The sequence below is a fragment of the Pelodiscus sinensis genome, chromosome 1 (genome assembly GCF_052426305.1).
Source record: "Pelodiscus sinensis isolate ZL-2025 chromosome 1, ASM5242630v1, whole genome shotgun sequence".
Lineage (NCBI taxonomy): Eukaryota > Metazoa > Chordata > Testudines > Trionychidae > Pelodiscus > Pelodiscus sinensis.
Window position 1 is genome coordinate 235,770,254 of NC_143052.1, and position 27,355 is coordinate 235,797,608.

A 27,355-nucleotide genomic window follows, 5' to 3' on the forward strand; every position below is an offset into this window, starting at 1 on the left:
TGACAAGAGAGGGAATGAGGAGTGAACAAAATAGTGTTTGATAAAAGCTTGATTGAGAGAGGTGACAAATGTGGTGCATTGAGTCAGTCCAAAAGTGAAGATCAAATGAAAAACTTATAGAAAGACAATCAAAAGCAGCCAGTGGACATCAACATGGAAATTAAAATTACCATAGATTCAAGCAGGATATTGAGTTGAGAGGAGGAAATGATTGGCATTGAAGTCAGTAATATGAAAGGATCTGTACAAAACATCTGCACAGACACAGAACAAGGGATCCTCTGAAGGTAGGGAGCTGTGGGGAGGGTTCTGGAGTAGACTAGGGGATACAACACTTACCTATGGCAGGCAGGGTTGTGGGTTGGCGTCTCAACATCCCCCCTGTCAGTAATTTAAACCCCACCCACTCTGGGAGTAGCCAGCCAGCCAGCCAAACATCATATTAGGGACCCACCAAAGGTGTGTGTGTGTGTGGGGGGGGGTGCTCTTGTGTGACTTAGGGGCTACAACATTCACCTGGGGTGCACACAGGGGTGGGTACAAGTCTGGTTCACCCCAGGAGGGGTGTAATTTTAACAATGTAGGATAGAGGAATAGGAGGAGAAAGTGCCAACTGATTAGATAGATAGAAAAGGAGTTCAACACTGTTGCCACAATGTTGGGAGAAGAAAAGGCCAGCTAAAATCACAACACGGAAAGAGGCTGTGTTACAGATAGAGAGATCGATTGGATTTCAATGATTGTGAGAAGTAAATAGGAGCTACAGGCTGTGAGTCAAATCAATTTCTTGGTATGGCACAGGAACTCTGGAACAGAAAGGCTGGTTAGATTAGAAGTTGGTGAACATAGGTGGTAATGTGGGAGAGGAAGAGGAGAATGGTGGGCCTAGCTTGGGAGAGATTGCCGGAGAATAGGCAGTAAGAACAAGATGGATATGAGAATTAGTGAGAGCAAAGGAAGAAATGGCACTGAAATTAAGTTCCATAATTCTACTAATTCTCAGAAGATTGAAACCAATGCCTAGTCACTTGCCTGATAACTACACATAGAAGAGTGGAGTGGTGAGCTATATTTAGAATGATGTATGGCTATAGGATGCTGTGTTATGTTGAGACTAAGGCGAAGAGGAAGGGGGAGGAGAGAAGTGCATTTTCCCAGTCTATTCCTCTCCTGCTGCCTTAAACATCTGAAGACCTGACTGTCAATTCTCGGAGTCCCTTTAAAAGAAGAAAGATGGCTGTCTGTCCACCAGGAATATTGTGCAAGACTGAGAAAAACAGTAGTTAGTTAAGATAGAAATTTTAAAGGCTGTCAGCTAAGCTTCCTCGGGTTCATTCCTGTTAAAATCATAGTACAGACATCAAAATATTCACACTGCAGCTTCCCTTTTGCTATTGATTTCCATTTAATGCTGGATAGGCAATTTGTTAACATTCATTATCTTTACAAGTCAATATACATTGCTAAGTGCAATACACATGGAGAAACAATACATGCTACTTAATTTAATCTGTTTAAATGATAAATTACTTTAGAAATTAAACATTCTTTGGTTACAGAACAGCAGTAAAACTAGCTGTGCTTAATACTGTACATGCATTACCTTGGTACAAATTAGCAAAAGATTGTGACATTGTTCAGCAGAAGTCAAAATTCCTAACTTTGTTTTCTTTTTTTCCAGCTAACATACAATCATAAATAAATGAATCTCTGGTCTATTACAGAACCACAATTGAAGACTTAACTAAAGATTGTGCAGCAAGGGTTTTCTGAGGAGACAACAACAATGAAAAATAAAAAAAATTAAATTTAGTAATTGTTATATTGTAAAATAAACTACTATGTGATTCTTACTGAAGTACAGAATACATGAAAATAAATTGCATGTCAGTAAGTTGCAATGCTTTACAGATACTAAGAATCAAATCCTTAATATTAGAATGAAATAAAATGGGAGTTTACTGTTAATTATCGTACATGCAAGATCAGACCCCTAACATGAGGCCTTAGGGAAATTTGAATCTGTTGTAGAATCTTTACAACAATCATTGGGTTAAAAGCTTTAATAAATGCTATTCACTTATCTCATTTGCAATTTAAATTTTTAGATAGTTCATAGCTAATAATTTAAGGCCCAAACAAACAAGCACCCTGTGCCATTCTCAGCTCTCCCCCCCCCCCCTTTTTTTTTCCAGAGAAGTCAGTTCAAGGGTACTTTGACACATTTTTGATGGGCTGCTGTAGCCTTTCAGGGCTTTTGTGGTATGGAAGCAAGACTGTTGGTTAAGATAAAATCTGTCTTTAAGAAACCTCTTTTGCCATGTTAAGTTTTCACTACTGTTTCAGGATTTTCTCCTTGGATGTCTCATCCCTTGAGGGTTTTACAAGAATCTAAAATTCGGTAAAGCAACTTAGCCTTCAAGGACAAGAGTATTAATTGACAGGGAAAAGAAGAACTGTGGATTCTGCTGTAATCAGGCCAGTCGAAAAAATAATAAGTAATTATTAAAGCCTAAAACTTTTATTATCTTTCCCTGCTCAATGTGCAGAGACATTAAACTTGAGAAAGGCTAATTTAGTTTTTGAGTGAACTTTTTCCGGGGATCTCTGGGCTTAAAGGTAAACAAAGGCAACAAAACGTGTAATTACAGTTACAAATCACTATTTGTGCAAGCCTTTAGAAATTCCCTTATTGAGTCAGACCTGTGCCTTTTGAAATCAATGAAAAAGCTGCCATTAACCTCAGTGGGCTTAGGATCAAATCTATAATGAACTGAGATCCCCATGGCAAAATAATGACTTTGTGGGAAACATTCAATTAATAGCATTCCATGCATCTATGTAGGTCCATCTCCTAAGATCCTGCATCACACAGAGCAAAGGCATTGGGGGGGGGGGGGGGGGGAGGCAGATTGGGCAAACTTGTGGGGAAAAGTGCAGCGGATGTGTAAAAAGGAAAAATAGCTATGCAGAGTGACTGCATAAACAGTGACTGCCATCCTCCACTAGTGTAAACACCCCAGCTCCCTCTGCAAAATACCAATACAATCAGTAAACCTGCTGAAACAGAGAAAGATGACAGAAAAGAATATGCTAGGGAGGCATCTACATTGGGCTTTCCCCCCATTTTCTACGCAGTTGCAGTAGTGATGTCAACACTAGTGTCTCATGTTATTTTTAGTGCCCTATGATCCAATTCTGCTCAAAGCTGATCTATATGATATGGTACTGTAAGGGTTGTGGCTAACAGCTCTTTGTTTAAATTAGCACTCCCACCACTGTCAGTGCTGGTGAAGCTGAACTGATGATAGCAAGAGAGGGAAATATTCAGCAAAAGGCCTCATGGGTAAAGCTGAAGTGGCATATTTCTGCATCACAGACAAAATTCTGTTTAAACATACTTTGATAATGTAATTCAGAGCATCAGTAAGTGTTTTTTATCTCCTCTCAGTAGAATCAGAGTCTAGCCAGTTGCCTTCTAGTCCGTGACAGCCTGCTACGGAGACTTGACACCCACATCTTCATACCCTCTGAGACCCTGTCTTGTAGCAGGGACATTTTCTGAATTTCCCCCCATGGTTACTAATACTCATTTAAGTCTCCAAAGTGGAGGGGGGGAGAGGATTGCGCAAAATGGAAGTGGCTATACTGCTTCTTTTTGTGCAAAAACCCCTTGCACAAAAAACATCAGCAGAAAATATGCTAATGACATTGCAACTCATGCTAATGAGTCCATCATTAGCATACTCTGTGCCGCAAAAACTTGTAGGCTATGTCTACGCTGCAGGCTTTTTGCGCAAGAACAGCTGTTCTTACGCAAAAACTTGTGGAGCGTCTACACTGCACACGCATTCTTGCACAAGTAAATTTACAGTAAAGCATCAGAAAAGAGGGCTTCTTGTGAAAGAGTTATTCCTCTACTCGCAAGGAATAAGCCTTTTTGTACAAGAGCTCTTGCGCAAGAAGGCAATGTGGACAGGCAACAGGGGTTTCTTGAGTAAGAAACCCCTATGGCTAAAACGGCCATCAGAGCTTTCTTGCGCAAGAGAGCGTCCACACTGCCATGGACGCTCTTGCGGAAAAGCACATGGCAGTGTGGACGCGCTCTTGCACAAGACCTTTTGCGCAAGAACTCTTCAAAGCAGTTCTTGTGCAAAAAGCCTGCAGTGTATACATTGCCATAGTGTGTATATATATAGCCTTACAGTCTCTACCTCTTACAGTGTTAAAGTAAGAGCTGTTGCATAATTTGCCGGTAAATAATAGACACACATTCCTTACAAGCTGTGTAGCTAAGTAGCCACTTAAGCCATCATACTCTTTTCTGTAAGATACTCTAGGTTAGAAGGTATAGATCAGGTGTTTCTCTAAGTGTTCCATGGGCCTGCTTTGGGAAAGCCACTAGGGGGCTCACACTGCTTTGTTTACCTAAAGGGTCCGTAGCCATGGAGACTTGCAGCTCCCATTGGCTCTAGTTTGCTGTGTCCAGCCAAGTTGAGCCTTGGGAAGTGGCAGCCCAGACCATGTCACTTCCTGCAGCTCCCCTTGGCTGGAAACAGTGAACTGGAGCCAATGATAGCCGTGAGGCTCCCTGGCTATAGATCCTTTAGGTAAACAAAGCAGTATGGGCCTACTAGTGGCTTTCCCAAAGTGGGCCCATGGAACACTTTGAGAAACACTGGTGTAGATAATAACCTTAGTTATTGTAAAGAAATCAGGAGCAAAAGACTGATAAGCAGTCCCACTTGCCCCTGCAGAAAAAAAAATCACCAGTCCAATATGTGCTTTACAGTGAAGTTTTGACTTTTCCAATAGGGAAAATGAAAGTGTTTTGCTTGGGTTTTAGACTCAAAATGCTACTAAATTATTCCAGGCTTCCTTTACAAAGACCATGTCAAAGAAACTCCCTTTTAAACCTGTCTTGTTCTAGGGAACAAGATTAAAGGACTGGCTCCGCCACTGGGCTGAACCAGAAACCAGCTGTGAAAGCCTCTCTCAGGAATGTGTTAATGAAACTGAGGGGAGAGACTGGATGTGAAAAACATAAAGCCTTATGCCAGCAAGTAATTCACTATTTCTTCTATCTCATAATCTAAAACAGGTTTAGCAGAGGTAACATTTTTCAAAAAGAATGTTGACAAGTGTATTGGAATTATCCTGTGGTGGATCTGATTTTTGTTTGACCCTTCAATATGTTTAATCACACTTGTGCTGGTAAAAGACACTATGTACTGGATTTGTTTTGTTTGATCTGCTTGGACTTTGCCATTGCAACAGCCAGCAAGACCCACATCTCTTTCCTCTCAATTTCCAAGCTCAACATTTAATTGGATAATTTGGAAATGGGTGTGACTAAAACACATTCCAAAATAAGGATCTCATCATTAAAATATTACAACACAAACTTAAAACATCTATTTATAGTTGCCATCGGGGTATTTAGCTTAGAACACCTACAAAATTATATAGCAAGTAGCAATAATACTTCTACAATATACAGAATTTATTTTTTGTATAGGCTATTTGTTTTTCTGTAAATCAGAATGGAACATTTAGCATATATTGTAAGTGCACATGAGTGGATGACCCTCAAAATCAAAACAAGCAGTTCAAAACATTTTTAATTAGCATTCACGAAATTATAGAGCCTATCTGAAATGCCAAGATTGTGTGTTAAAATGTAGGATTTACCATCCATAAATCATTTTTAATATAAAGATCCATATTGTTTTAGTAACATTTGTTCCAAGTAAAAAAGGATGGTGCCAATTTGAATGGGTTTGAAAAAAAATCACTGTAAAATACCCATTCAACAACATAGTATTGGGGAAAAATTGCAAAACAAATATGAAAACTGTGAAGATATTTTAAACCCAATCACTCTTTATTTGGAACTGTTTTGAAATACTCTGCCACTGAAATAGTGGAAACTCCTCCATACCAGTTCTGAAGCCAGACGTGCTCAATGTTCATTTTCATGAAGAACCATTCGTAGCTACGAGGCCACTTCCTCATACCTGGGTGCCTGAAAAAACAAAGAATTACAAAAAGGTAGCCAAAATGCATGTCTGGTGGACTTATTTCTTTAATGCAGTAGTTGCTGGCCTTCTTGGGCAACAAGATTGATTTACCTGAGTAAAACCTAGACTGTACCAGACAGCATCATTGACCTATGTTCTCCCTCACTTTTCTGAAGTTAGACAAGTGAACCGCTTCCTGTATGTGAATGACCTTGCACACGCAACTGACTTCAGGGAAAACAGAAGCCGGTGATACCGCTTAGCTTCTAATTCTTAGTTCAGTGATTAAAACACTTACCTGAGATATGAAAGGACTGGGTTCAATTCCCTCCTCCATCTGATGGGGAGAAAAGATTTGAACAGAGATCTCTAGCCAGTGGGCTAAAAGTTGCAACGTGGTGATGCCAGCACTGTCACCTCACTGCAAGTCTACATCTACACTGCAGGCTTCTTGCACAAGAACTGTTTTGCGGAAGAGTTCTTGCGCAAAAGGTCTTGCGCAAGAGCGTGTCCCTACTGCCATGTGTGTTTGCACAAGAGCATCCATGGCAGTGTGGATGCTCTCTTGCGCAAGAAAACTCTGATGGCCATTTTAGCCATAGGGGTTTCTTGCACAAGAGGACTTATTTCTCGTGGGGAGAGGAATAACTCTTGCGCAAGAAACCTTCTTTTCCGGCGCTTTACTGTAAATTTACCGTATTTGCGCAAGAACACGTGTGCAGTGTAGATGCTCCACAAGTTTTTGCGCAAGAAAAGCTGTTCTTGCGCAAAAAGCCTGCAGTGTAGACGTAGCCCAAGAGTTTGACTGGGACTAATCCAGTAGGTCAGGGTGGGCAATAAACATTGTACAATTTGTTTGGTTAGCCCCTGGTGGGCCTCTGGCACTTTGTTTACCTGTATCATGGCCATACACAGTTCCTACTGGCCACAGATCACTATTCCTGGTTAATGAGAGTTGTGGGGAGTGTTGCACACCAGGACACTGCTTCTCACAGCTCTCTGTGGGTGGGGCTCGGGAAAGAGGTGGGGTGGGACCTGTGGTGAGGGGGTTGCTCCAGGTTCCGTGTCCTCCTCCCTACCCCCCGCCCCGGGAGGGCTTTGTAGCGCTGTCAGCCCTGGTGCACCAGGTGGCATGGTCAGGGCACAAGCACGTGGGTAAGTCCCGGGGGGATGGTTGGGAAGAGCATCAGGGGGTGCTGAATAAGGGGCAGCAGATGGAGAGCAGGGAATGTTGGATAGGAACAGCGGCTGTTGGGGGTGGTTGGGGAGCAGTCGAAGATGGGGAGCAGGGGAATTAGACAGGAAGCTGGGGGGTTTAGATGAGGATGGGGGATGGTCAGGAGCAGGGGTCAGATAAGAGGTGGGGCCTGGGTCACGCCTGGCTGTTTATGGCAGCACAGCCTTCCCCAGCCTTCCCTACCAGCCCTCCATACAATTTTTGAACCCTGAGATGACTCTCAGGCCAAAAAGTTTGCCCATCCCTGTTCATTAGCCTACTAAGTAAAGAGCAGGCCTGTTACTTGTGGGATCCTCAGTCACAACAACCAACCCACTTACAATTTATTCATCTCAAAATTGTAGGTATTATTATATTACATAAATGTCATACAGACCTAGAAAACATTGCTTGCTTGGCAAATTCCATTTCCTCTGGAGGTACCATGACCATCTGTCCTGTGAGAGTCACTCTAGCACACCTTGGATCCTCAGGATCTATTATATTTTTTCTGCACACAGAGAAATTCATATATAATAGCTTGTTTTTTTCCAGCAGAGATCTTTAAGAAGCTATGAATATTGGCTACATACCATACTCTGGGTGAATATGAGCTCATGCAAGTACAATACTCTAATCACAGAGCCTGATTCTGTAAATCTTTGTTCACATGAGTAGTGCTATTCCATGGGATTGTTCACATGGGTGAGGAGTACTCACATGAACAAGAACTGCAGGATCAGGCACAAAGTTTGAAGCAAAACAGATTCATCTATTTTTTAACCAGGTTTCTTTAAATAGATTCATTAGTAGATGATGTCTTCTATCTATTCAAATTGTAATTGTTCTGGTCTTTTATGTTGGAAACTGATTTTACTATTTAACTTTTGTAGATGCTATTCTGTAGCAACAAAAATTAGCAGTAGCCATCCATGCACAGAACCAAACGTAGAATTTGTGTGTAGATCAGCAAATCAATTTTAAGGTGCCTCACTCAAGCACCTTAAAGGTCACCAATTCTTGTCCACCTTTATCAAACCACTATGCACAAGATTCTGAGGAGGGTTAGTGAGATGGTTAGCATATACACAACACCTAAATTATACCAAAAATGTATGTGTATGTAACTTTAGGCCTCTTCCGCCTAGCCTTCTGCTATAGACCCACCTGTTTGTTCATTTCTACCCTAGTTATTTATTTATACACTATCACTTGATCTACACTACAGAGGAAGGTGAACTTAAGATATGCAACTCCAGCTATGTTAATTACATAGAAGGAGTCGATGTATCTTAAATTGCATTTCTTGCTGTTCACTCAGTGGGAGATCAACAGGTGCAAATGTTCCCACTGGCTCCCCTTACTCCTCATGAGGAGCAGGACTACCAGTGCTGATAGGGGCACAACTCTGAGTTCAATTTAACAGGTCTATACCAGATCTGCTAAATCCAGCACCAGAAGATCACTCTTTCACATAGCCTAGAAAACATATACAGGCAGTCCCCGGGTTACAGACAAGATAGGGACTATAGATTTGTTCTTAAGTTGAATTTGTATGTAAGTCGGAACTGGCTCCAGATTCAGCCGCTGCTAAAACTGATCAGCGGCTGACTACAGGAAGCCCTAGGCAGAGTTGCTCTGCCCCCGGCTTCCTGGAATCAGCCGCTGATCAGTTTCAACAGCGGCTGAATCTGGACTCCTGGGACAGAACAGCTGGGGCACTGCTGGGTAGGTCCCCGCAGGACCAACCCGGCAGCACCCCAGCTGCTCTACCCCAAGCGTCCCGCAACAAAAGCCTGGTCTGCTGGGGGGGGGCGCACTAGCTGCGCCCCCTCACCCCCCAGCAGACCAGGGAGACCCGAGCAAAGCCGCAGAGGCCCAGAGGTCCCGCCGCCTCTGCAGCTTTGCTCCTATCTCCCTGCTGTGCTGGGGGAGTCCCCCCCAGCACAGCAGGGAGACCTGCGCAAAGCCGCACAGGCGGCGGGACCCCGCTGCCCGTGCGGCTTTGCTCCTTTGCCACGGAGCAAAGCCGCACAGGCGGCGGGGTCCCCCGCCTCTGCGGCTTTGCTCCTGTCTCCCTGCTGTGCACAGACCCTGTGTGGCTTTGTTTGGGTCTCCCTGCTGTGCTGGGGAGTTCCCCCCAGCACACCAGGGAGACCTGGAGCAGCTTTTCTCGCCCCGGAGGACGCGGTGGTGGGACCGCTGTGCTCTGGGCGGTTCCGCCGCCCACGAGCTCCAGGGCGAGAAAAGCCCCATTTGTAAGTGCGGATCCGACATAAGTCGGAGCCGCGTAAGTCGGGGACTGCCTGTAAGCCATATCTGCACAAGGAAAAGAACAATAGTTTTGCTATTTTTTAAATAACTCTCCGTTACATTCTTAATTCATTCAAATTAGGGGGGCTCTTTACTGCTCTTCAGCTGTATGCTTGTACTGTAATGGCATTTAAAATAAATTACAGGCATAGCTATGGGACTGACATAAGAACGGCCATACTGGGTGAGACCAAAAATCCATCTAATCCATTGTCCTGTCTCTGACAGTGGCCAGTTCCAGATGTAATGGACAGAATAGAGCAACTTCGAGTGATCCAGTCTCTGTCATCCAGTCCCAGCGTCTGTCAGTTGTAGGGTGAGGAAGACCTGGAGCATTAGCTTGCATCTTTGAGCATCTTGGTTCTCTGTTACATTGGTAGAAATGAGGAGTAACTCCACTGCTAGTGAAATAATTAACAAAAACCCCACATTGTAAGGGCCTAATTGCATGAGAAGTTGTCTGGCTTCAATTTGCATTGGATTCACCAACAGTTGAAATGCACAGCACCTCACATTGTTGGATCCTACGTGACAGCTTTATCAGGTCCAAAGATTAACATTAAGAACCAGGCATTGCAGTTGCTGTTTTCAGTGTTTTAACTTGAAGAAGGAAACTGCAGTAAATTAAGTCTGAGCTGCTTGCAGTTTTTCTCATAGATCTTGACTTGAACTCACTAGCCCCAACTGTATATGCAATTTGCATATTACTTTTTTCCTTTCAATTCTGCGTATATTTCTGTTGCATGCAGGAAACATATGGGAGTATTCCTGCAGCTAATTTAACACCTCAAATACTCCACAGACGGTAATGAAAAACTGTGTAGCCTCTTGGATAAAGTGTCTGCTTTTATACATAGGGCCAAGAACTTAAATATGCCAGGAAATATAATGAACTGATGCTCAGCTGTGCCCAATAAGCATTAGGCACAGCTGACCGCATGAGCTGAAAAGGTACAAAATGTGGTTCTCTTACCTCCAAGATGGCTTTCTATCATCCCCTGGAGTTTAGAGCAGCCTCAGAGGTCCTAAGAAACTATTATGCTCATTGAGATCAATGAGCACCTTGGCCATGTCTCTTCCCTCACCTTCTGCATTCAGTGGGGAAAAGAAGTGAGACTAGAGTTGGGGCTGGGATCCATGTAGGGTTTGTTTGTTTGTTAATTTAACATTGGTTTGTTTAAAAAAATCTAGAAATCTATAAATTTTCCAGCAACAATTTTTAGTACAAATTAAGGAACTCATATTACTTTGAGCACCTGGAAATCTATATTTCCCTGACCAGATTCTGCATTCGGCTATGCCAAAGTAAATCCACTGAAGTCAGCGTAAATCTACTGAAGTCAGCCAATTTACACTGCATAACTGCAGTTCGTCTAGTCTTTGACCGTTTGTGTTTAACCTTAAGAATGCATTAGCATTGTCTTATTAGTTATTAATCTTTTTAATAAGATTAGTTTGAAAAATAAGCAAAAGGAATTTTTAACACACAAATAATGTACCTTAAATTAGTAAGCTTTTTTCCATCTGCACGCAAATGACTGTTTCTTCATTACATGCCCATCAGGTATTGAAATGGGAGTAAAACAATCGAACAGTCGATAAGAGCAAATTAGTTTAGAAGGGGATTTGTTTGGTATAGCTTAATTATTTGTTGCAAATTTCTTACATGTAGAAATAAATATAAAATTATATTCTTTTTAACTGGAAGGTTAGATTTCACAGGATGGATGGCGGTGAGAGATTTGAGTTAACCATGTGAGTTATAATAAACAGCTATCAGAGAACATGTTAGGTCCCTCTTGCTAACTCTTTTAGAATGGAAGAGAAATGTGTACATAAAACAATCAAATAATTATATCTACATTTTTAGTACTGGCCTACTTCAAGAGATATGTACCTCAGTATCTAGAATGTTTGAGCTTGTACTTTCTCCTTGACATTTTCCTTTGTTTCCACTGTTGTGCTTATTTTCACACAAGACGACAAGACTATTACTTTTTGGAATGGTTTCTCCAAACTAAAGTTTGTATATTTCAATATTCAGATTAAGGGGGTAGAATCTTTTTGCTGGCAAATTAGCAAGCAAATTTTATGCAAAGATTAAATTGGACAAAATACTGGAAAAGCTGAACAAGGACAGTGACACATCTGAACTTGGTACACTATGTTGTTATACTGCTGGCATGGCTTTTATCACCAGCTTTTATTTTGATTTTCCATTTCATAACAGTTAACTTTGTATCCTACTCTTACATTGGCACTGGTATTTTTATCTAACACAAAGGTTTAATGTTTTGAAAGAAATTTCCTTTTTGCATTTCCTTTGCTGTAGCATTCCCCTCACAATGTGCTTTTTTTTTTCTTTCCAAACCCACATACAACCACTAAGTGTAGCTAACACAGTTCCATTGCCCCAATTCTGAGCCTCCCACTATAGAAAAGATGTGGATGCATTGGAGAGGGTCAAGCAGAGGGCAACCAAAATGATTAGAGAGCTGTAGCACATGACCTATGAGGAGCGACTGAGGCTATGTCTACACTGTAGCCTTCTTGTGGAAAGCTTATGCAAATGAAGTTCAGCATGGAATATCACCGCGCTTCATTTGAATAATTAATGAGCAGCTGTTTTTGCGCAAGAGGCCTTTGCGCAAAAAAGAGCGGTATAGACGGCTCCTTTTTGTGCAAAACCCTCCTCTTGCGCAAGAGCCATTCTTCTTGCACAAGAGGGGGTTTTTGGGCAAAAAGGAGCCGTCTACATGGCTCTTTTTTGCACAAAAGCCTCTTGCACAAAAATGGCTGCTCATTAATTATGCAAATGAAGTATGGCAATATTCCATGCCAAGGTTAATTTGCATAAGCTTTTCCGCAAGAAAGCTACAGTGTAGACCTAGCCTGAGGGGTTTGGGTTTGTTTAGTCCAGAAGAGAAGAGTGAGGAGGGATTTGATAGCAGCCTTCAACTTCCTGAAGGGAGGTTCCAAAGAGGATGGAGAGAGGCTGTTCACAGCAGTGACAGATGGCAGAACAAGGAGCAAAGGTCTCAAGTTACAGTGCGAGAGGTCTAGGTTGGATATTGGGAAAAACTATTTCACTAGGAGGGTGGTGAAGTACTGGAATGGGTTACCTAGGGAGGTGGTGGAATCTCTATCTCTAGAGGTTCTCAGCTTGACAAAGCCCTGGCTGGGTTGATTTAGTTGGGATTGGTCCTGCCTTGGGCAAGGGGCTGGACTTGATGACCTCCTGAGGTCTCTTCCAGCTCTATGATTCTGTGATTGCTAATGCGGATAGGTCCTGTGTTTTCAGTGTGTTATTAGTACAGCTGATGTATATCTGGGACTTGCTGCCCAGAAACTGCGTGATGTACAAAGTGAGCCCAGTGGCCTCTCTTCATTGAGAAACTCCTAGTGCACATACCTGGATATATAGTTATACATTTACTAATGATTTCTTGACTTCTATATAAAAACATACACATTCAGTCCTCACTCCTCAGGTCCACCTTAGCTTTGTGTGGCACAGGATGGAGAGGGAAGGTAAAAATAATTCTATGTTTGTGATTCAGAGGTCCATTGGATACATGGTACACAGCTATATGTCAGTAACTTTTTAGGACTCACACACTAAATCTTATACACTGGTTTCATGATATATACACAAAAAGTGGCATATACTGTATCAATGAAAACTAATCATTCACTGGTCAACAGAATTCTAGCACAATGTGTTTAATGGATGTGTACAAAGAGTTGTAAGTATGCACCATAATTATGGTGTCAAAATGTATTTGACAAGCAATGCATAAGCCCAGTTTGCCTTAGACAAAGGAATGTGTATTTTCTTGTCTGACCAGCCTCATCATCAGGCAAAGAAAATGACGGTCCATTTAATAAAAGGAAAACAAAGCCATCAAATTAATGAGCGAGGGAAGATAGCCTCTTACCAGAGTAAGTCTGAACCTGAACTGACAAGCAACTGAATCAACTGATTTTATGTAGTATTATTGTATTATAAAAGTGTATCAAGAAAGATGTTTTAGGAAAGCCTCTGACACACTGGTGATCAATATAATTGTGAAATGTAGAGTATAATACAACATGGTGCATTTTGGCTACTCACTGATATGCTTTATACCAGCATTTCTCAACCAGAGTTTCAGGGTTCCCTGGGTGGGCCAGGAGCAGGCTTCAGGGGTCGACCAAGCAGGGCTAGCATTAGAGTCAGTGAGGTTCAGGGCAGAAAGCTGCAGCCCTATTGCCCAGGTAGGGTTGCCAGATAGTTTCAGAAAAAATACCGAACAACAACAAAAAAAGACCCCTAGAGTTGTTCAAACAAACAAACAGTGTGACCCCTTTAAGAAATATGTGCTGAGGCTTTTTGGCCCTAACAGGTTGTCAGCAGCCACCCGCCATCTTGCCTCCCTGCGCGGGGCCGGACAGCTCCCCTGTGGAACCCGGTAAGCTCTAGGATTGCCAGGCTGCCTCCGTATTGAGCGGAACAGCCCAGGATTTTCACCTCCTGTGCAGGAAAAAATCAGAAAGTATCAGACATTTTAGGTGTCCGGTATCTTCTGATTTTTTTTACCGGACAGGAGGCGAAAATAACGGACTGTCCAGTTCAATACCAGACACCTGGCAACCCTATGCCCAGGACTAAAGCCAAAGCTTGAGCAACCTAGCTGTGCAGGGCTCCTAGTGGAGTGGCATCCCAGAGGTTTGCCCTGATTGCTATCCCCTAATGCTGCACGTGGCTTTCATACACATTAAAGTAGTTGTTGTGGCACAGTTGAAAGGGGAGAGAACCTTCATCACTGGAGGGCAGGGATAAAAATGGTCAGAGCTCTTGAAATCACAGAACATTGGATCCTTCACCAAGGGGGCTAAAGTCTCTCAAAACTGGGTATTGGTGAGAAATCTGCTTAGGCACAGATTGTAACATGCTAAGTTTCAGTCTCAGAAGTGTATTTTTATTTTTATTTGTGACCATTTATTTGTATTCCTTATACTTGGAATCTCTTAAATGTTGGACTTTTTGTTTAATAAACTTGTTTTCCTTTTACATAAACCAATTCAGTGCTGTGATGGAAATAATAGTGTTTATCATATTACCCTTAAATTAATGAGTTGCACTGTAATGTCCTTTTAAAGGAACAACATACTTACTAACTTCTGTGAGTGTAATCAGTAAGAGGGCTGGATACTGCATGGAGCTGTCTCTGGGGAATTTGGGAGTTGGGGGGGCAGAATTTGTTACCTGGGAGGAAAGGCTGGGCTGGATAGAGTCCTGAAGAGTTTGCTGGCCACGCAGACAAACTGGTGTGTCAGGGAGCTGTCACCCATCTTAATAGTAGCAATGTTCTCCCTTGTTGAGGTTGAGAGGGATTACACAGTACTTCACAACTTTGGGAATGTCAGCACATTCGTCACACTGGCAGACCAATTTGGAGAAATTTGGGATGGAGGGGGTTTTGTAGTCACTCAGTAAAATAACAGGGCAACAGAAGACAGGCTGCAACCTGCATGTTTGTATGAGAGATGTTATGTCGGGGCTGTGAGCCACAGCAGCACAGCACTGAAAGTACCCAGAGTTGCAGAGCAGGCAGTGACATAACCCCTCCATGGTCTGAGTTGAACCCCAAAGTGTCACAACATCATCCTTGGGAAAGGAGACAAAGGAATCAAGATGGATACAATTTATATAAAAAGATACACACCTTGCTAAAGAGATTCAACAAAGCCTGTCTAAAAGGGAATCAGAGAGAGCTTGCACATTCTACTAGAGCCACATGATTGCTAGTGTGCACATTGTTTTAGATAGGTTATTTCAGATATTCATCAGGCTTGAGAAGAGGAAAAAAATTATTTCCCCAGTTTTTCTGCTTCTGGTGGGCAAACCGTACATTCAACACTTGATTCTGATCAGTCAATTTGTTGTTTATGTTAAGCATGTAGAAGAGAGCTGCATACAAAAGCATTCACTTCATTCTAGTCCTGCAGAAAGAAGCCATGCTATCTCCTTTAAGCACTAAAAGAAGCTGTCACTTTTGAACAGCATATAGCAAAAATCATATATGGATGAAATAGCTAAGAGTTTCACAGTGATCTGAGATGCACACCAGTATTTTCATTGTCCATTCATTTTGCTGCATTCCATTTTCAGCCATGTTGGATCATGGTTCAAAAATGACTCAGAGTAAAGAGTGCCACCTGTGTTATTTACTTGTACAAGAGCACACTCCACATTAATCCCTGCTGTGATCTCCTGAGGTTTCATTGGAGAATTCCCATCCAAAAATTAACTAGGTCCAGATCTGACTAACTCATAGTGGCATGGCTATACTGACACCCAATAAAACAGAGCCACTGTTGGGGGTAAATTACAAAGTTGAGTGCCCTGCTTCCACTGATTATGTTCTGTCTCTTACACCCAGACATTCAGCTCTAGTGACTCAGGGTGTTTTTTTTAATATTGTTAGTCACTTCCACTTGATGCCAACAGGCCATCATTGAGGTGAGGCCCACAGGGTTAATTTCTACATAGGATATCTATTCTACACCATAGGATTTTATTTTCTAAAGTTTATAGCAGGAAATGTTATGCCATCATATAATTACTACAGTTGTGTATTAAAACACACTGCACTTTGATGTTATATTTAGAAAAGCACACTTTATGAGCCTTATATATGCCATCATAATTCAACACTGAAGGATCTAAAATAAAGTGTATGTATTAGCATTACTAATCTGTGTGGTATGAGCATTGGACAAAATCTCTATTGAAAGCAAAGTTCATAATCTGAAAAGCTGCTGCTAGTTGTTGGCTTGATATTGCACGGTATTACAGTCCTGCCTTCCCCCTGATTTGGACAAACAGAATGTTCTTTCTCATTCTTCCTTCAAAGCCTGCAAAGATATTTAAAAGGCATCTTTATTTTAGATGTGAAGTCTTTCATTTTAGACAGTCCCGAGGTTAAAGAACAGTATTAAAAAATGGCTTTTTTGTATTGAATTGATCCCTGTGTTTGATTGTATGCCCATTTTAGTTTGGTTTACATCACTCCACAGTTCCTAGAAGAACTTCCTCCCTAGACAGTTTTTCTGACAATTTAAGTGCTCTTGGTGTGCTTAGCTGTCTTTGTTCATATAAATAGCGAATTTCTGTGGCTGAACTGCTAATTATGGTACGTAACCTATCGCTTAAATCAGCCTTTGTACCAGACGACTGGAGAATAGCTAATGTAACACCAATTAAAAAAAAACCTTTCAGAAGTGATTCTTGAAATTATAGTTTGGGAAACCTAACTTCAGTAGCAGGAAAGTTTCCTGAAACTTTAGCAAAAAACAGAATTCTCAGTTACATAGATGAAAACAGCATGTTGAAGAAGAGTCAACAGCGTATTTAAAATGGAAATCAGACCTCACTAATCTACTGGAATTCTTTGAGGGTGTCAACAAACATTGAGAAAAGGGTGACAGTGACATTGGATTTTCAGAAAGCTTTGGTAAGATTCCTCACTAAAAACTCTTAAACAAAGTAAGCAGTCATGGTGTTAGAAGGGAACAGTTTAGATATGTATTTGGTTGAAATGGTTGCCATTTTGTTGGGATCACTATCTTGGATTGGCAAAAGGACAACCTGTCCTCCCTCTTGATGCCCCTTCTCCTTCAGGCTTTTGGTGTTCTTTTTCCAGTTTGGCACTAGAACGGGGGAATGGGTGGGAACATGGAGTTGTTTTAGCATCTGGAATGTATATAGGGGAGTGTCTGTCACTGTGAGAGAGGGCTCTGTGTCTCTGGATACTGTGCAGCCAGGACATCTCAGTGAGGTGCAGAGACCTTCCCACAGAGAACCAGTCTTGCTTATGGACAGGGTCCATAAGCAGGGAGGATCCTTTATCTGCACTCACAACAGCAGTACACCTTCCACATGGAGAATGGTGAATCAAGAACAAGAGACTTCGGACCAAGGGAAGTCCACTTACCTGTCCGGAATCTCCTGGAATCCAGCTCCTGGCATTCCTGTGTCCTCGCCTATGTCATCCCAGTATCTACAGGACATGGTATAGTCCTTCCCTATATTTTTGGCCTCCCATTGTAAAAGTTTGGGCTTTGGGGTTCACCCCCCATGGGAACATCTGTACTCAGATCCAAGATATTATCATATGATTGCAGGGAGTCCTAGTTTATTTGTTATATTGCTCCCAATAAGATCTTGTGTTTCTATCTCACCTGCCTGCATCTGAAATACACTACATACCAATGATGGATGCAGAGTGGGGCGGGTACGATACTGCAGATAGCCCATCATCTGATAAATAAATCATAGATCAAACTGTTTTGGGCTAACAATGGGATAAGAGAAAAGGTCCTCTCATAGATCAGTAACTAGCTAAAAGGTAGATAAATAAATAAAATGGGAATAAATAATGGGGTTTCAAAGTGGAAAGAGGTAAACTGTGGGGTGTCCAAGGATCTGTATTGTGAGCAGTACTGTCTGACATATTCATAAATTATCTGGAAAACAGGGTAAACCATGAGGTGGCAAAGTTTTCAAGCAAGTTAAGTCTAAAGCTGACTGTGAAGAGTTATAAAGGGATCTCACAACATAAGTGACTGATCAAATAAATGGCAGATGAAATTCCATGCTGATAAATGCAAAATTATGCACACTGAAAAACATAATTCCAATTATACATCCAAAATGATGGGGTCTAAATTAGATGTTCTCACTCAAGAAAGTGATCTTGGCATCACTGTGGATAATTCTCTGAAAACATCTGCTCAATGCACAGTGGCCATCAAAAAGCTAACAGAAAATTAGGAAAAGGATTGATAATGAGACAGAAAATATCACGTCTCTATGTCTCTGCAAAAACAACGAGAAGTCCTGTGGCACCTTATAGACTAACAGATTTATTGGAGCATAAGCTTTCCTGGGGAAAGACCCACTTCATCAGATGCATGTCAGTGGGTCTTTGCCGACAAAAGCTTATGCTCCAATAAATCTGTTAGTCTATAACGTGACACAGGACTTCTCATTGTTTTTGCAGATTGAGACTAACACGTCTACCCCTCTGATCTATGTCTCTGGAGCACCTACATTTTGAATACTGCATGCAGTTTTGGTTGCACCATTTAAAAAAGATATAGTAGAAAAACTATGGAGTGGGGCAACAAAAATGGCTAGGGTGTAGAACAGCTTCTATGTGAATAAAGATTAGAAAGAATGTACTGTTTAGTGTAGAAAGATGACTAAGAGAAGATATGATGAGGTCTATAAGATCATGAATGGTGAGGAGAAAGTGAATAGGGAAATATTATTTTCCCCTTTACAGAGCAAAAGAACCAGGCATCATCCAATTACATTAATAGGTAGCAGATTTAAAAACATCATAAAGGTACTTCTTCACATAACACACAGTCAAATTGTAGAATTCACTGCAAGATGTTGTGAAGACCAAAATATATCTGGGTTCCAAAAAGAAGTAGATAAGTTCATGGAGGATCGGTCCATCACTGGTTATTAAGAAAGGTGGTCAGGAACTCAACCCCATGCTCTGTGTGTCCCTAAACTTTTGACATCCAGAAGCTGACAGAGGACTAGATGACAAGGGACGGATTACTCAATAATTGTTAGGTTCTGTTCATTCCCTCTGCAGTATCTGATACCAGCCACTTCCAGAAGACAGGATATTGAGCTAGATGGACCACTCATTTGAACTGGGATGGATCTTAAGAATTACATGATTAAAGTAGTGAATGTTGTGTGATACAGCTATACAGGCTGCCCCCGACTTGCAACGTGATTGATTCCTGGGATAGTGTCGCAAGTCGGGGGTGTTGTAACTCGAACCCACATTTACGATAGGTGCCATGAGCCATCGTAAATGCGGGCCAATGACATAAGCCGGGGGTTTTCAGCCCCTTCCGCACTTAAAAAAATGGTCATAAGTGCAGGGGGTTGCAACTTGGGCCATCATAAGGCAGAGGTTTCCTGTAGCCAATTTTATAGTAATAGTCAATAACACTCTGAAAAGAAGACCACAGCATTAGGTAAGTTTCCGTAAACACAGAGAAAGAAACAGACCATGGTGTACTAGACAGCAATTTTCTACAATGCTTATTTAAGTATAACAGAAAAAGAAAACAATAATTTGAGCTATATTGTGTGTGCTGCGTGGTGATGATAATAGGTTTCATATTTAACTTTCTAATTTAGTAGTTATGCGTTTGCTGGATAGATCTTTAAATATGGATTTAGCAGTAACAGTTACTGAAGTGTTTATCCTGAATGTGCTTTAAAGAGGAACAACATAAATACTAGAGAAGCAAAGATGCTGCTGTGTCACAAAGTTAGGATCTGAATCTAAACTCCTGCAAAGTTCAGAAGTGTTGGATTGAGGGTTTCTGTGCAGCTCCATCCATAGCAAACACATTTGCCTTTCACTTAGCTTTTACAGTTTGTCTTACTGTACAACCGGTCCCTGAGTTGTGAATGGTCGACTTACGACTGTTCTCAGTTAGGACCAAAGCTGTAGTAAATGGCAGACCCCGAGTTATGAACGCGATCCGCGCTTACGAACAGCGCGGTCACATGTAACTCTATGGGATCCGACTTACAATCAAACCGAGTTAGGACCAATTGCTTGGTCCATAACCGGTTCGTAAGTCGGGAAGAGGCTGTATTTACTAATTGTCAGGTACTTACACCAAAATCAGGGTTTGCCTGAATGTGTACTGCTTAATTTGTGGCATTCCATTCCTTTTCATGTTAACAGACTGTGACCTCACAAATACAGGATTATGCGGATCAAACAGAAGGCTTGTTCAAATACCAGCATCTGACATAATAGTAAAAGGAAACAAAAACCGTATTTGACCTAGAAAACTGTTTTTCGTCAGAATTTTCTTTTCTGCTACTTTAGAAGGTCAGTATTAGGCCTTGCTGCTGGATACACCTTTGCATGTGCTTAACTTGACTTCTGTGGCACTACTCACATGCTTACATGTTTGCAATATCAAGGCAAACGTGAGATCTGTTATTTGGCTAAGGAAGCAAAGTGGGCTGAGCAGCTCACAGGTAAGTCTTAATTTAAAACAATGGTATTTTGGGTTTGTTTTGTGCTTCTTAATCTAAGGCCCAATACTGCTCCCACTGAATGCTGTGGGAACAGGATTGGGCCCCTTTTCTGGAGCGTGTGCTATTATATACCAGGTCTCAGAGGGGTAGCCGCAATAGTCTATAACTTTAAAAACACCGAGCAGTTCTGTGGTACCTTAGGGTATGTCTACACTACCCTCCTAGTTCGAACTAGGGGGGGTAATGTAGTCATACGGAGTTGCAAATGAAGCCCGGGATTTGAATTTCCCGGGCTTCATTTGCATAAAGCCGGCCGGCGCCATTTTTAAATGCCGGCTAGTTCGGACCCCGTGCCACACGGCTAGACGCAGCAGAGACTAACAAATATATTATATCATGAGCTTTTGTGGGTAAAACCCACTTCATCAGATGAGTTCGAGTGGAAATTATAGAGTTCAGGGTATATATAACAGCAAAAGCAGTTACCTGTCAATTGTAGGTCCAGTATTAATTAAACTAATTGAATCAGGCTGGATGTGTCCTATTCATAGCTTTAGATGTGTAAGTCCATTTTATTCTATGAATAGCTTTTTTGCCATTTAATTTTTCTTTCCTCTTTTCCCCTCTGACAGATCTCCTTCAGAATAACACCCACCCTTCAACTGGCATCCTCTGAAGCAGTGGTTCCCAAACTTTTCGGCATCACGCCCCCTTTTTGATTTTTGAAAAACCCTCACGCCCCTTCCCTCCCAACAGCAAAACTTGTTGAGCAAAAAGAAAAAAGGAACTGACCGGGCAGCAAAACTTGATGGGGCGGGAGGCCCTTCCCCCGCCCCCGGAATTTCTTCACATCCCCCAGTTTGGGAACCCATGCTCTGAAGGTACTTTTTAATGCTATTCCATGGACTGGCCAGCAGGGAATGCTCTAAAAGCAATGCAGCCCATATCCTTCTGGGAAGTGGAAATCTTTTCACAAATGATGAGGTATCTAATCACAATATCACAATATACTGCTATTAGCCCCTACTAGGTTGGTTCCATTTTCCTTATTCTTGCATGACTAGAAATGTTGTTGCTATTATTAAGTGTGGGTTTTTGAAAGTCTCTTTCCAACTGAATAAATGTAACACTGTGAAATCAGTAAATTAGATACAAGTCTGACATGTGAACACACATCATCTGATACTCATTAGATATAAAAAAATCTATTAAAAGGCCAACTATATTTTGTTTCTAAAGCCAGAGATGTATTTTTTGTAGAGTAACTCAGAAATATTCCGCAGCAGAGTGCCAACTGTTCCTAAGAGTTTTGATTAATTTAAAGTTTTCTTTAGTTTTTATGACTGTCTTGGGGTATGTATATGCCAGGGGTTGGTAAATACTGGCCTGTAGGCCGGATCTGGTTCCCCAGGGTTAGTCCCTGGCAGGCCATAGCCTCTATATTTACCTGTGCCTCCTCAGGAACAGGTGATTGCAGCTCCTGTGGCCACGGATCACCATTTCTGGCCAATGGAAGCTGCAGGAAGTGGTGTCCCAGTCCACGCCACTTCCCGTAGCTCCCATTGGCCGGGAACAGTGAACCACAGCTAATGGGAGCTGCAATTGCAATTATGAGCTGCTGCCATTTTACTGCCCACCCTTGGTATATACTCTACTAGAATTCTGCATGCAGACAAGCAAAAGGACCAATTTCATTGCTGGCATAGGTGAGCATAACCTTTCTCATGGAATCCAGTATTTGTTTGGCTTTTTGTATAAATGTTCCTTAGCTCTAAAATGAATGATACTCTTAACTGAGACTATTTCCGTGTAAGATACTGAATATGAAAAACACCATACCATTACTCTCAGTATTTCACTAGCAGTGGAGAGAAACTTGGAGCTGACACACATTGTAGGCCATGTTGCGTTATTAGATCTTGCTTCTGAAATGGAGAGTGGGCAGTAGGGAAGAAAACTCCCTTCATATAAAACAATCCACCCACTTAAAACTTTGCACTGAGAAAAGTAGGCCCTAAGCTTTTGATGATACTTTTGATGATACCTTTGTGGGTAGTGCGGGGTGGTGTAAGGTCACAGAGACACTTCTGCTGCACAGATACTGCTCTGCTGTCTACACGTCAGCGTCCATATATCACCTATATACACACAGTAGAAGAACTTGGAATGCCAGGTCAGAAGGGCCTATGGAATGAGAGTCTCCCCAATAGCACTATCAATGCAAGAGTTAGTACTAGAGGACACGGGAGAGCATATTGCAGACAGCAAGGGAGGGCCCAGGTATCCTGTAATTCTTAGTTGTGGAATTGGCCCTGAAAGCTCCCCCCCAGAGGCAAATCTACGCAGCAGTATCCAAGCTATTACTTATTTTAATATCCAGCTTTTAGGCAGGTTACGAAAACTTTAGAAACATGAACTGAATGTAAACCAATGCAGGGGTATCTTTGTGCGTTTGAAGACAATACTAAGCAACAGGTTGGATAAACAGACTGCTGGTACCTGCAGAAATCTCCTTCTGCCTCTGGCAATGTCAGTGATGCCCTGGAGTTCTTCATCAGATCAGTCACAGTGTTGTCCTTTGAAGTCACATAAAAGAAAGGTATTCCAGTGCTGTTATTGACGGGCCCATCACTGAGCAGTAAACAATTTCCAAAAGGTACACCCTGGATCTGAGAAAATTAACACAATCAGTTCTTTAAAACTTTGCACTCAGACATTGTACACAAAGATGGGGACTTACTTACCCAAGGTCAGTAGAAGAAATGGGAATAGAACCTGTTCTTCTGACTCACAGTTTTCATTCTCACTGCTAGACCACATTGTTTTCTAAATTAGGTTTATTTATCATATTGCTATGGCAACAAATCTCTCTCTTTCTTCCCCCCACCCTTGCCCATGGTGATATGGAGAATTCCTTTTCTTTGCTTTGTCAGCCATTAAAAAGAAACTAGCAAGTACAAACACATGTATGCATTAAAATACAATCATGAAAGCATCTACCCTAGAGGGCACTGATATCTTTTCTTGGGAATCTAAAAGGATTCATAATCCAATTCAGCTTTTGATTCAGTCTCATTTTGGCCCTCTCTGCACTAAGCTTTTAATCTTGCTTTGAAATATGGCCACACTGGCTGGCCAAACTATAGTAGGATGGTCTCAGAGACGTGTTTGTAACTTTAAAAAAAAGAGTAGTCCTGTAGCATCTTAACAGATTAACTATATATCAATCAATCACACTACAATTGACAGTTTCCCCTCTCCTTTTTTTGTTATAAATTTGGAGGTTCCCCCTTTTTTCTCCACTCTTTTTCTCCACTCATCTGAGGAAATGGTGTTTGCCCATGAAAGCTCATGATACTATATTATATAGTATAATATAATACTACATATATTGTTAGCCTCGAAGGTGCTTCAGTACAATTCATTGTTTTATAGTAGGATGGAACCATTTTAGTTAGAACGATGTTTAAAGTTGGACTAAATTTAACCATAGTTCCAGAGAGCTCAGCATAGATGGGGCCTATACAGGCCATCCAATTCCCAAAAAGCAGCAAAACTTCCACTAACATGTATGAGCATAGGAGCAGGCCCTAATGGGCCAGTTTTTCAAAAGTTGGCACTCCCTTCCCCTAACTTGCACAACCACAGTGGATATTCCATGTGCAACAAACTGAACTTACTTTCGGAAGGGTGACCCTGTGTTTGTAGCTCTATTACTGATGAATGACGAAAGATATATTTCCCTTTGACATGTGATAATTGTACCATGTCACTCATCCCATTAGAATCACAGCAGCAGATCTAGACCTGGTATTAGGCTTTTTGTTGTTGTTTTGTTTTGTTTTTATTTTTAATATGTCTTCAGGTTGTAATTTTAAATGGCCAATCCGATATTAGAGATTAAAAATAACAATCAATATATTAACTCAATTCAGTGTAACAGGTTTTTGTAACAAAACTAAGTTAAATATGAGCAGTTACTGAAAAACCATGGGTGATACCAACCTGGATCACATGCTTTCCATTGTTTAATGTTTGTACATGTTTAATGTTTCAATGTTTATATACAGTCTGTACTGCAAATTATAAGGAATATTTTTATGCAGACACATAACTGGGAAACCAAACACTCTCAATAAGATTTATAAAATAAAAAATAGCAGCTATCAATAGCACTAGAAATGTCAATCATTTAGGTTTGAGTCTTTCATATTTGTTTAAGTGTACATTTCACAGTCAAAAAAGAACTGTGGGCCGAGTCCACATAATTCATAATTCACAGCAAAGACATCATGCCCATGAATTACAAGTTTTATTATATGTTCATTTTTGGTATTACTTATGTATTATAATTACATACAGCAAACTGCACATATTGTATTAAGGTTGTAATTCCATCAAAGGTTTCTGATGAGAGTGTAAACCATAACAGTTAAGATCATATGATTTAGTCGCATATTTGAAACCCTAAAATGGAATGTGAGACTTCAAGTGTGTAGTACAACTGGGAATATTTTATTAATTATATTTTTTTCTAGCTTCTGATGCTTTGCATTTCACAAACTGCCAGGCAGCTGTTTCTTTAATAAGTCTTTCCAGAAGCTTTATTGCCTGTTAACTTTTACTTTTTTAAATTTAACTAAAAAAATTAATCCCTTTTCTGCAGACATTTTAACAGAGAATTAATATTAAACTCACTTTTTTATATGTCAACATTATTGAAAGCTAGATACTATTCAAAACCTTCTTTTTTAAAGAGAGTAAATTTGCAGCTGGAAAAATAAGGGTCCAGATTCTGCACTGTTGACCATCTGCTCAGCATCATACTACTGACAAAATGGCCCTGAAGTGGGTACAGATGGTCAAGGTAGGATCACTCCCATCAGTGGTATAGTTAGGAATGTAAGTTTGGCTGGATTGCAAATTATTACAGATGGGTAATATTCCACCCACATATTTCCTTCCAGACATGGCTTTGGTTTTGACAGGCCAAAGTCTTTTTAAAAATTGCCAGTTTGCTAGGATGCAGCACTTAAAAAAAAATCCAAGTATAAATTTACTTGAACTGTGCATTGAACTGGCCCAACATGGGCAGAGGAAGCTGGTGTTTGATACCAGAGCCCTGTGAAGCCAGCTCAACATGGACAGAGGGAGCCAGGCTCTGTGCCTGGATCCTCACAGAGCCAGCCTGACCTGGCCAGGAGGAGTTGGACTCTGATCCTGGAGCTTCACAGAGGCTGGCTAATGTCAGAGAAGGAATCAGGATCTAGTCCCAGATCCCCCTGGAGACAGCCTGATATGGGCAGAGCGAGCCATATTTGGGTCCTACCATATGCTAAGTGGATTGGCTGCAGCCGGCCTGTGGCTACACCATTGACTCCCATACAGGTATATCGTCAAATGGCCTATAATTAGTGCTGCAGCTTCTATCCTCACCCCTAGTGTGGAGAGTGCAGTGAAGCAAAAGGGGTGTAGCTGCTCTGCCGTTATATCCTGCTGATCCCTAGGGCTGCTGTTATAGCAGGCTTTAGGCTGCTGTATATTATGCTGGGGAACCAGCTGGGCACACAGCCAGCCCAGGATTGGGGAGACACAAAGACATCATTCCATGCTGTAGTGCGTGCTCCTTGGCTTCAACAGAGATTCTGGCCCAATGTTTTTCCTCTTCTTTTTCTGCACCTTGCCAGGTGGTGCTGTTCTTTAGCATCTCTCTTCTACTGTGCTGTGAGCAGGATTTCTAATCCTAGAAATCTTTTGCAGAGAAGCAAAGCTGTGAATAATGCCTAAATATGTTACACTAGCACTGTATTTTTACAGACTGATTAAATAATACTACTGACAGCTCTTATCATCTGCGTATTTTGTAGCTGATATCAGTAGAACAGTAAATATTTTCTGCATAACACTGCTGGGATGCCATTATGTAGTCTTGCATTATAATAAATTGCTAATACCAGTAAAGAATTTAGCTAATGTATATAATAAATGCTTTTGCAAAATAGATTATTTACTGACTTTTACAGAACTGTAAAATACAAGCAAGCAATGTGCAAGCCCCTTCCCACTGTTAGTGGATAAATAAGCCTAGTATTCAAAGAGAAATTTCAATGTCTAGCAGAGGATGTGACTTACAGTACCTTTTCCTGGGTGGACTCGGTAGCCAAGAAGCCCCAGCTGTTATAATGGGTCAGGAAACGGGCAGTTCTGATTGCCTGCTCCTGAGGAGTGATGCTCTCTGTCCCTTTGATACTCTCTCTCCTGTAGGAAAACATCCTAGAAGGAGAGGAGATTTCCTTGGATCTCCCAGCCACTGGCCTTGACCTCATTTCAACATCTTCTTTGTAAACAGAGGCTGGGTAGCTCTGCTTCCAGATGCTAGTCGTGTCTTCCAGAAGTGCAGGGAGAGCTTCCTCGTTTGAGGAGCTGTCCAATTCTTCCTCCACCTCATTGGTAACTGACCACGAAACAGAGTTGACTATCACGTACCCCAATGCAGGAGACATCATCACACTGCACCACAGAATGCAGGAAAACCAGGATATTGATGTAGTCCTTTTCCTCAGCTGTATTTGACAGCAGCACACAGACATTTTGTAATAAACACTCCACGCTAAGATCCACACTGAACCTTGCAAAGCCTGAACCTTTGGAATGATAACAGCACCCTCCTGTGGTGAAAACTGGCTGAGAGCTGGATTAGATTCAGTTTACACTCTTGCTCAAGCATCA

The 27,355-nt window shown here is 41.5% G+C and overlaps 1 protein-coding gene across 1 annotated transcript; it reads right to left on the reverse strand.

The window, feature by feature from the left end:
- Positions 1-5,768: 5,768 nt before the first annotated feature.
- CREG2 (cellular repressor of E1A stimulated genes 2) lies at positions 5,769-27,282 on the reverse strand. Its single transcript, XM_006133183.5, has 4 exons — positions 26,764-27,282; positions 23,126-23,295; positions 7,634-7,747; positions 5,769-6,025 (listed from the first exon to the last, which is right to left on the reverse strand). The coding sequence occupies exons 1-4, from the start codon at positions 27,214-27,216 to the stop codon at positions 5,878-5,880; spliced, it is 885 nt and encodes a 294-aa protein (XP_006133245.3). The 5' UTR covers positions 27,217-27,282; the 3' UTR covers positions 5,769-5,877.
- Positions 27,283-27,355: the final 73 nt, after the last annotated feature.

What these genes read in the sequence shown, in the direction of transcription:
- CREG2 (XM_006133183.5), bottom strand. Translation starts at nt 27,216, where the DNA reads ATGTCTGTGTGCTGCTGTCAAATACAGCTGAGGAAAAGGACTACATCA. An exon ending in CCGAGTCCACCCAGGAAAAG is followed by an intron (nt 23,296 to 26,763) that starts GTACTGTAAGTC and finishes TAATTTTCTCAG; the next exon opens with ATCCAGGGTGTACCTTTTGG. An exon ending in AAGCAAGCAATGTTTTCTAG is followed by an intron (nt 6,026 to 7,633) that starts GTCTGTATGACA and finishes TTGTTTTTTCAG; the next exon opens with GCACCCAGGTATGAGGAAGT.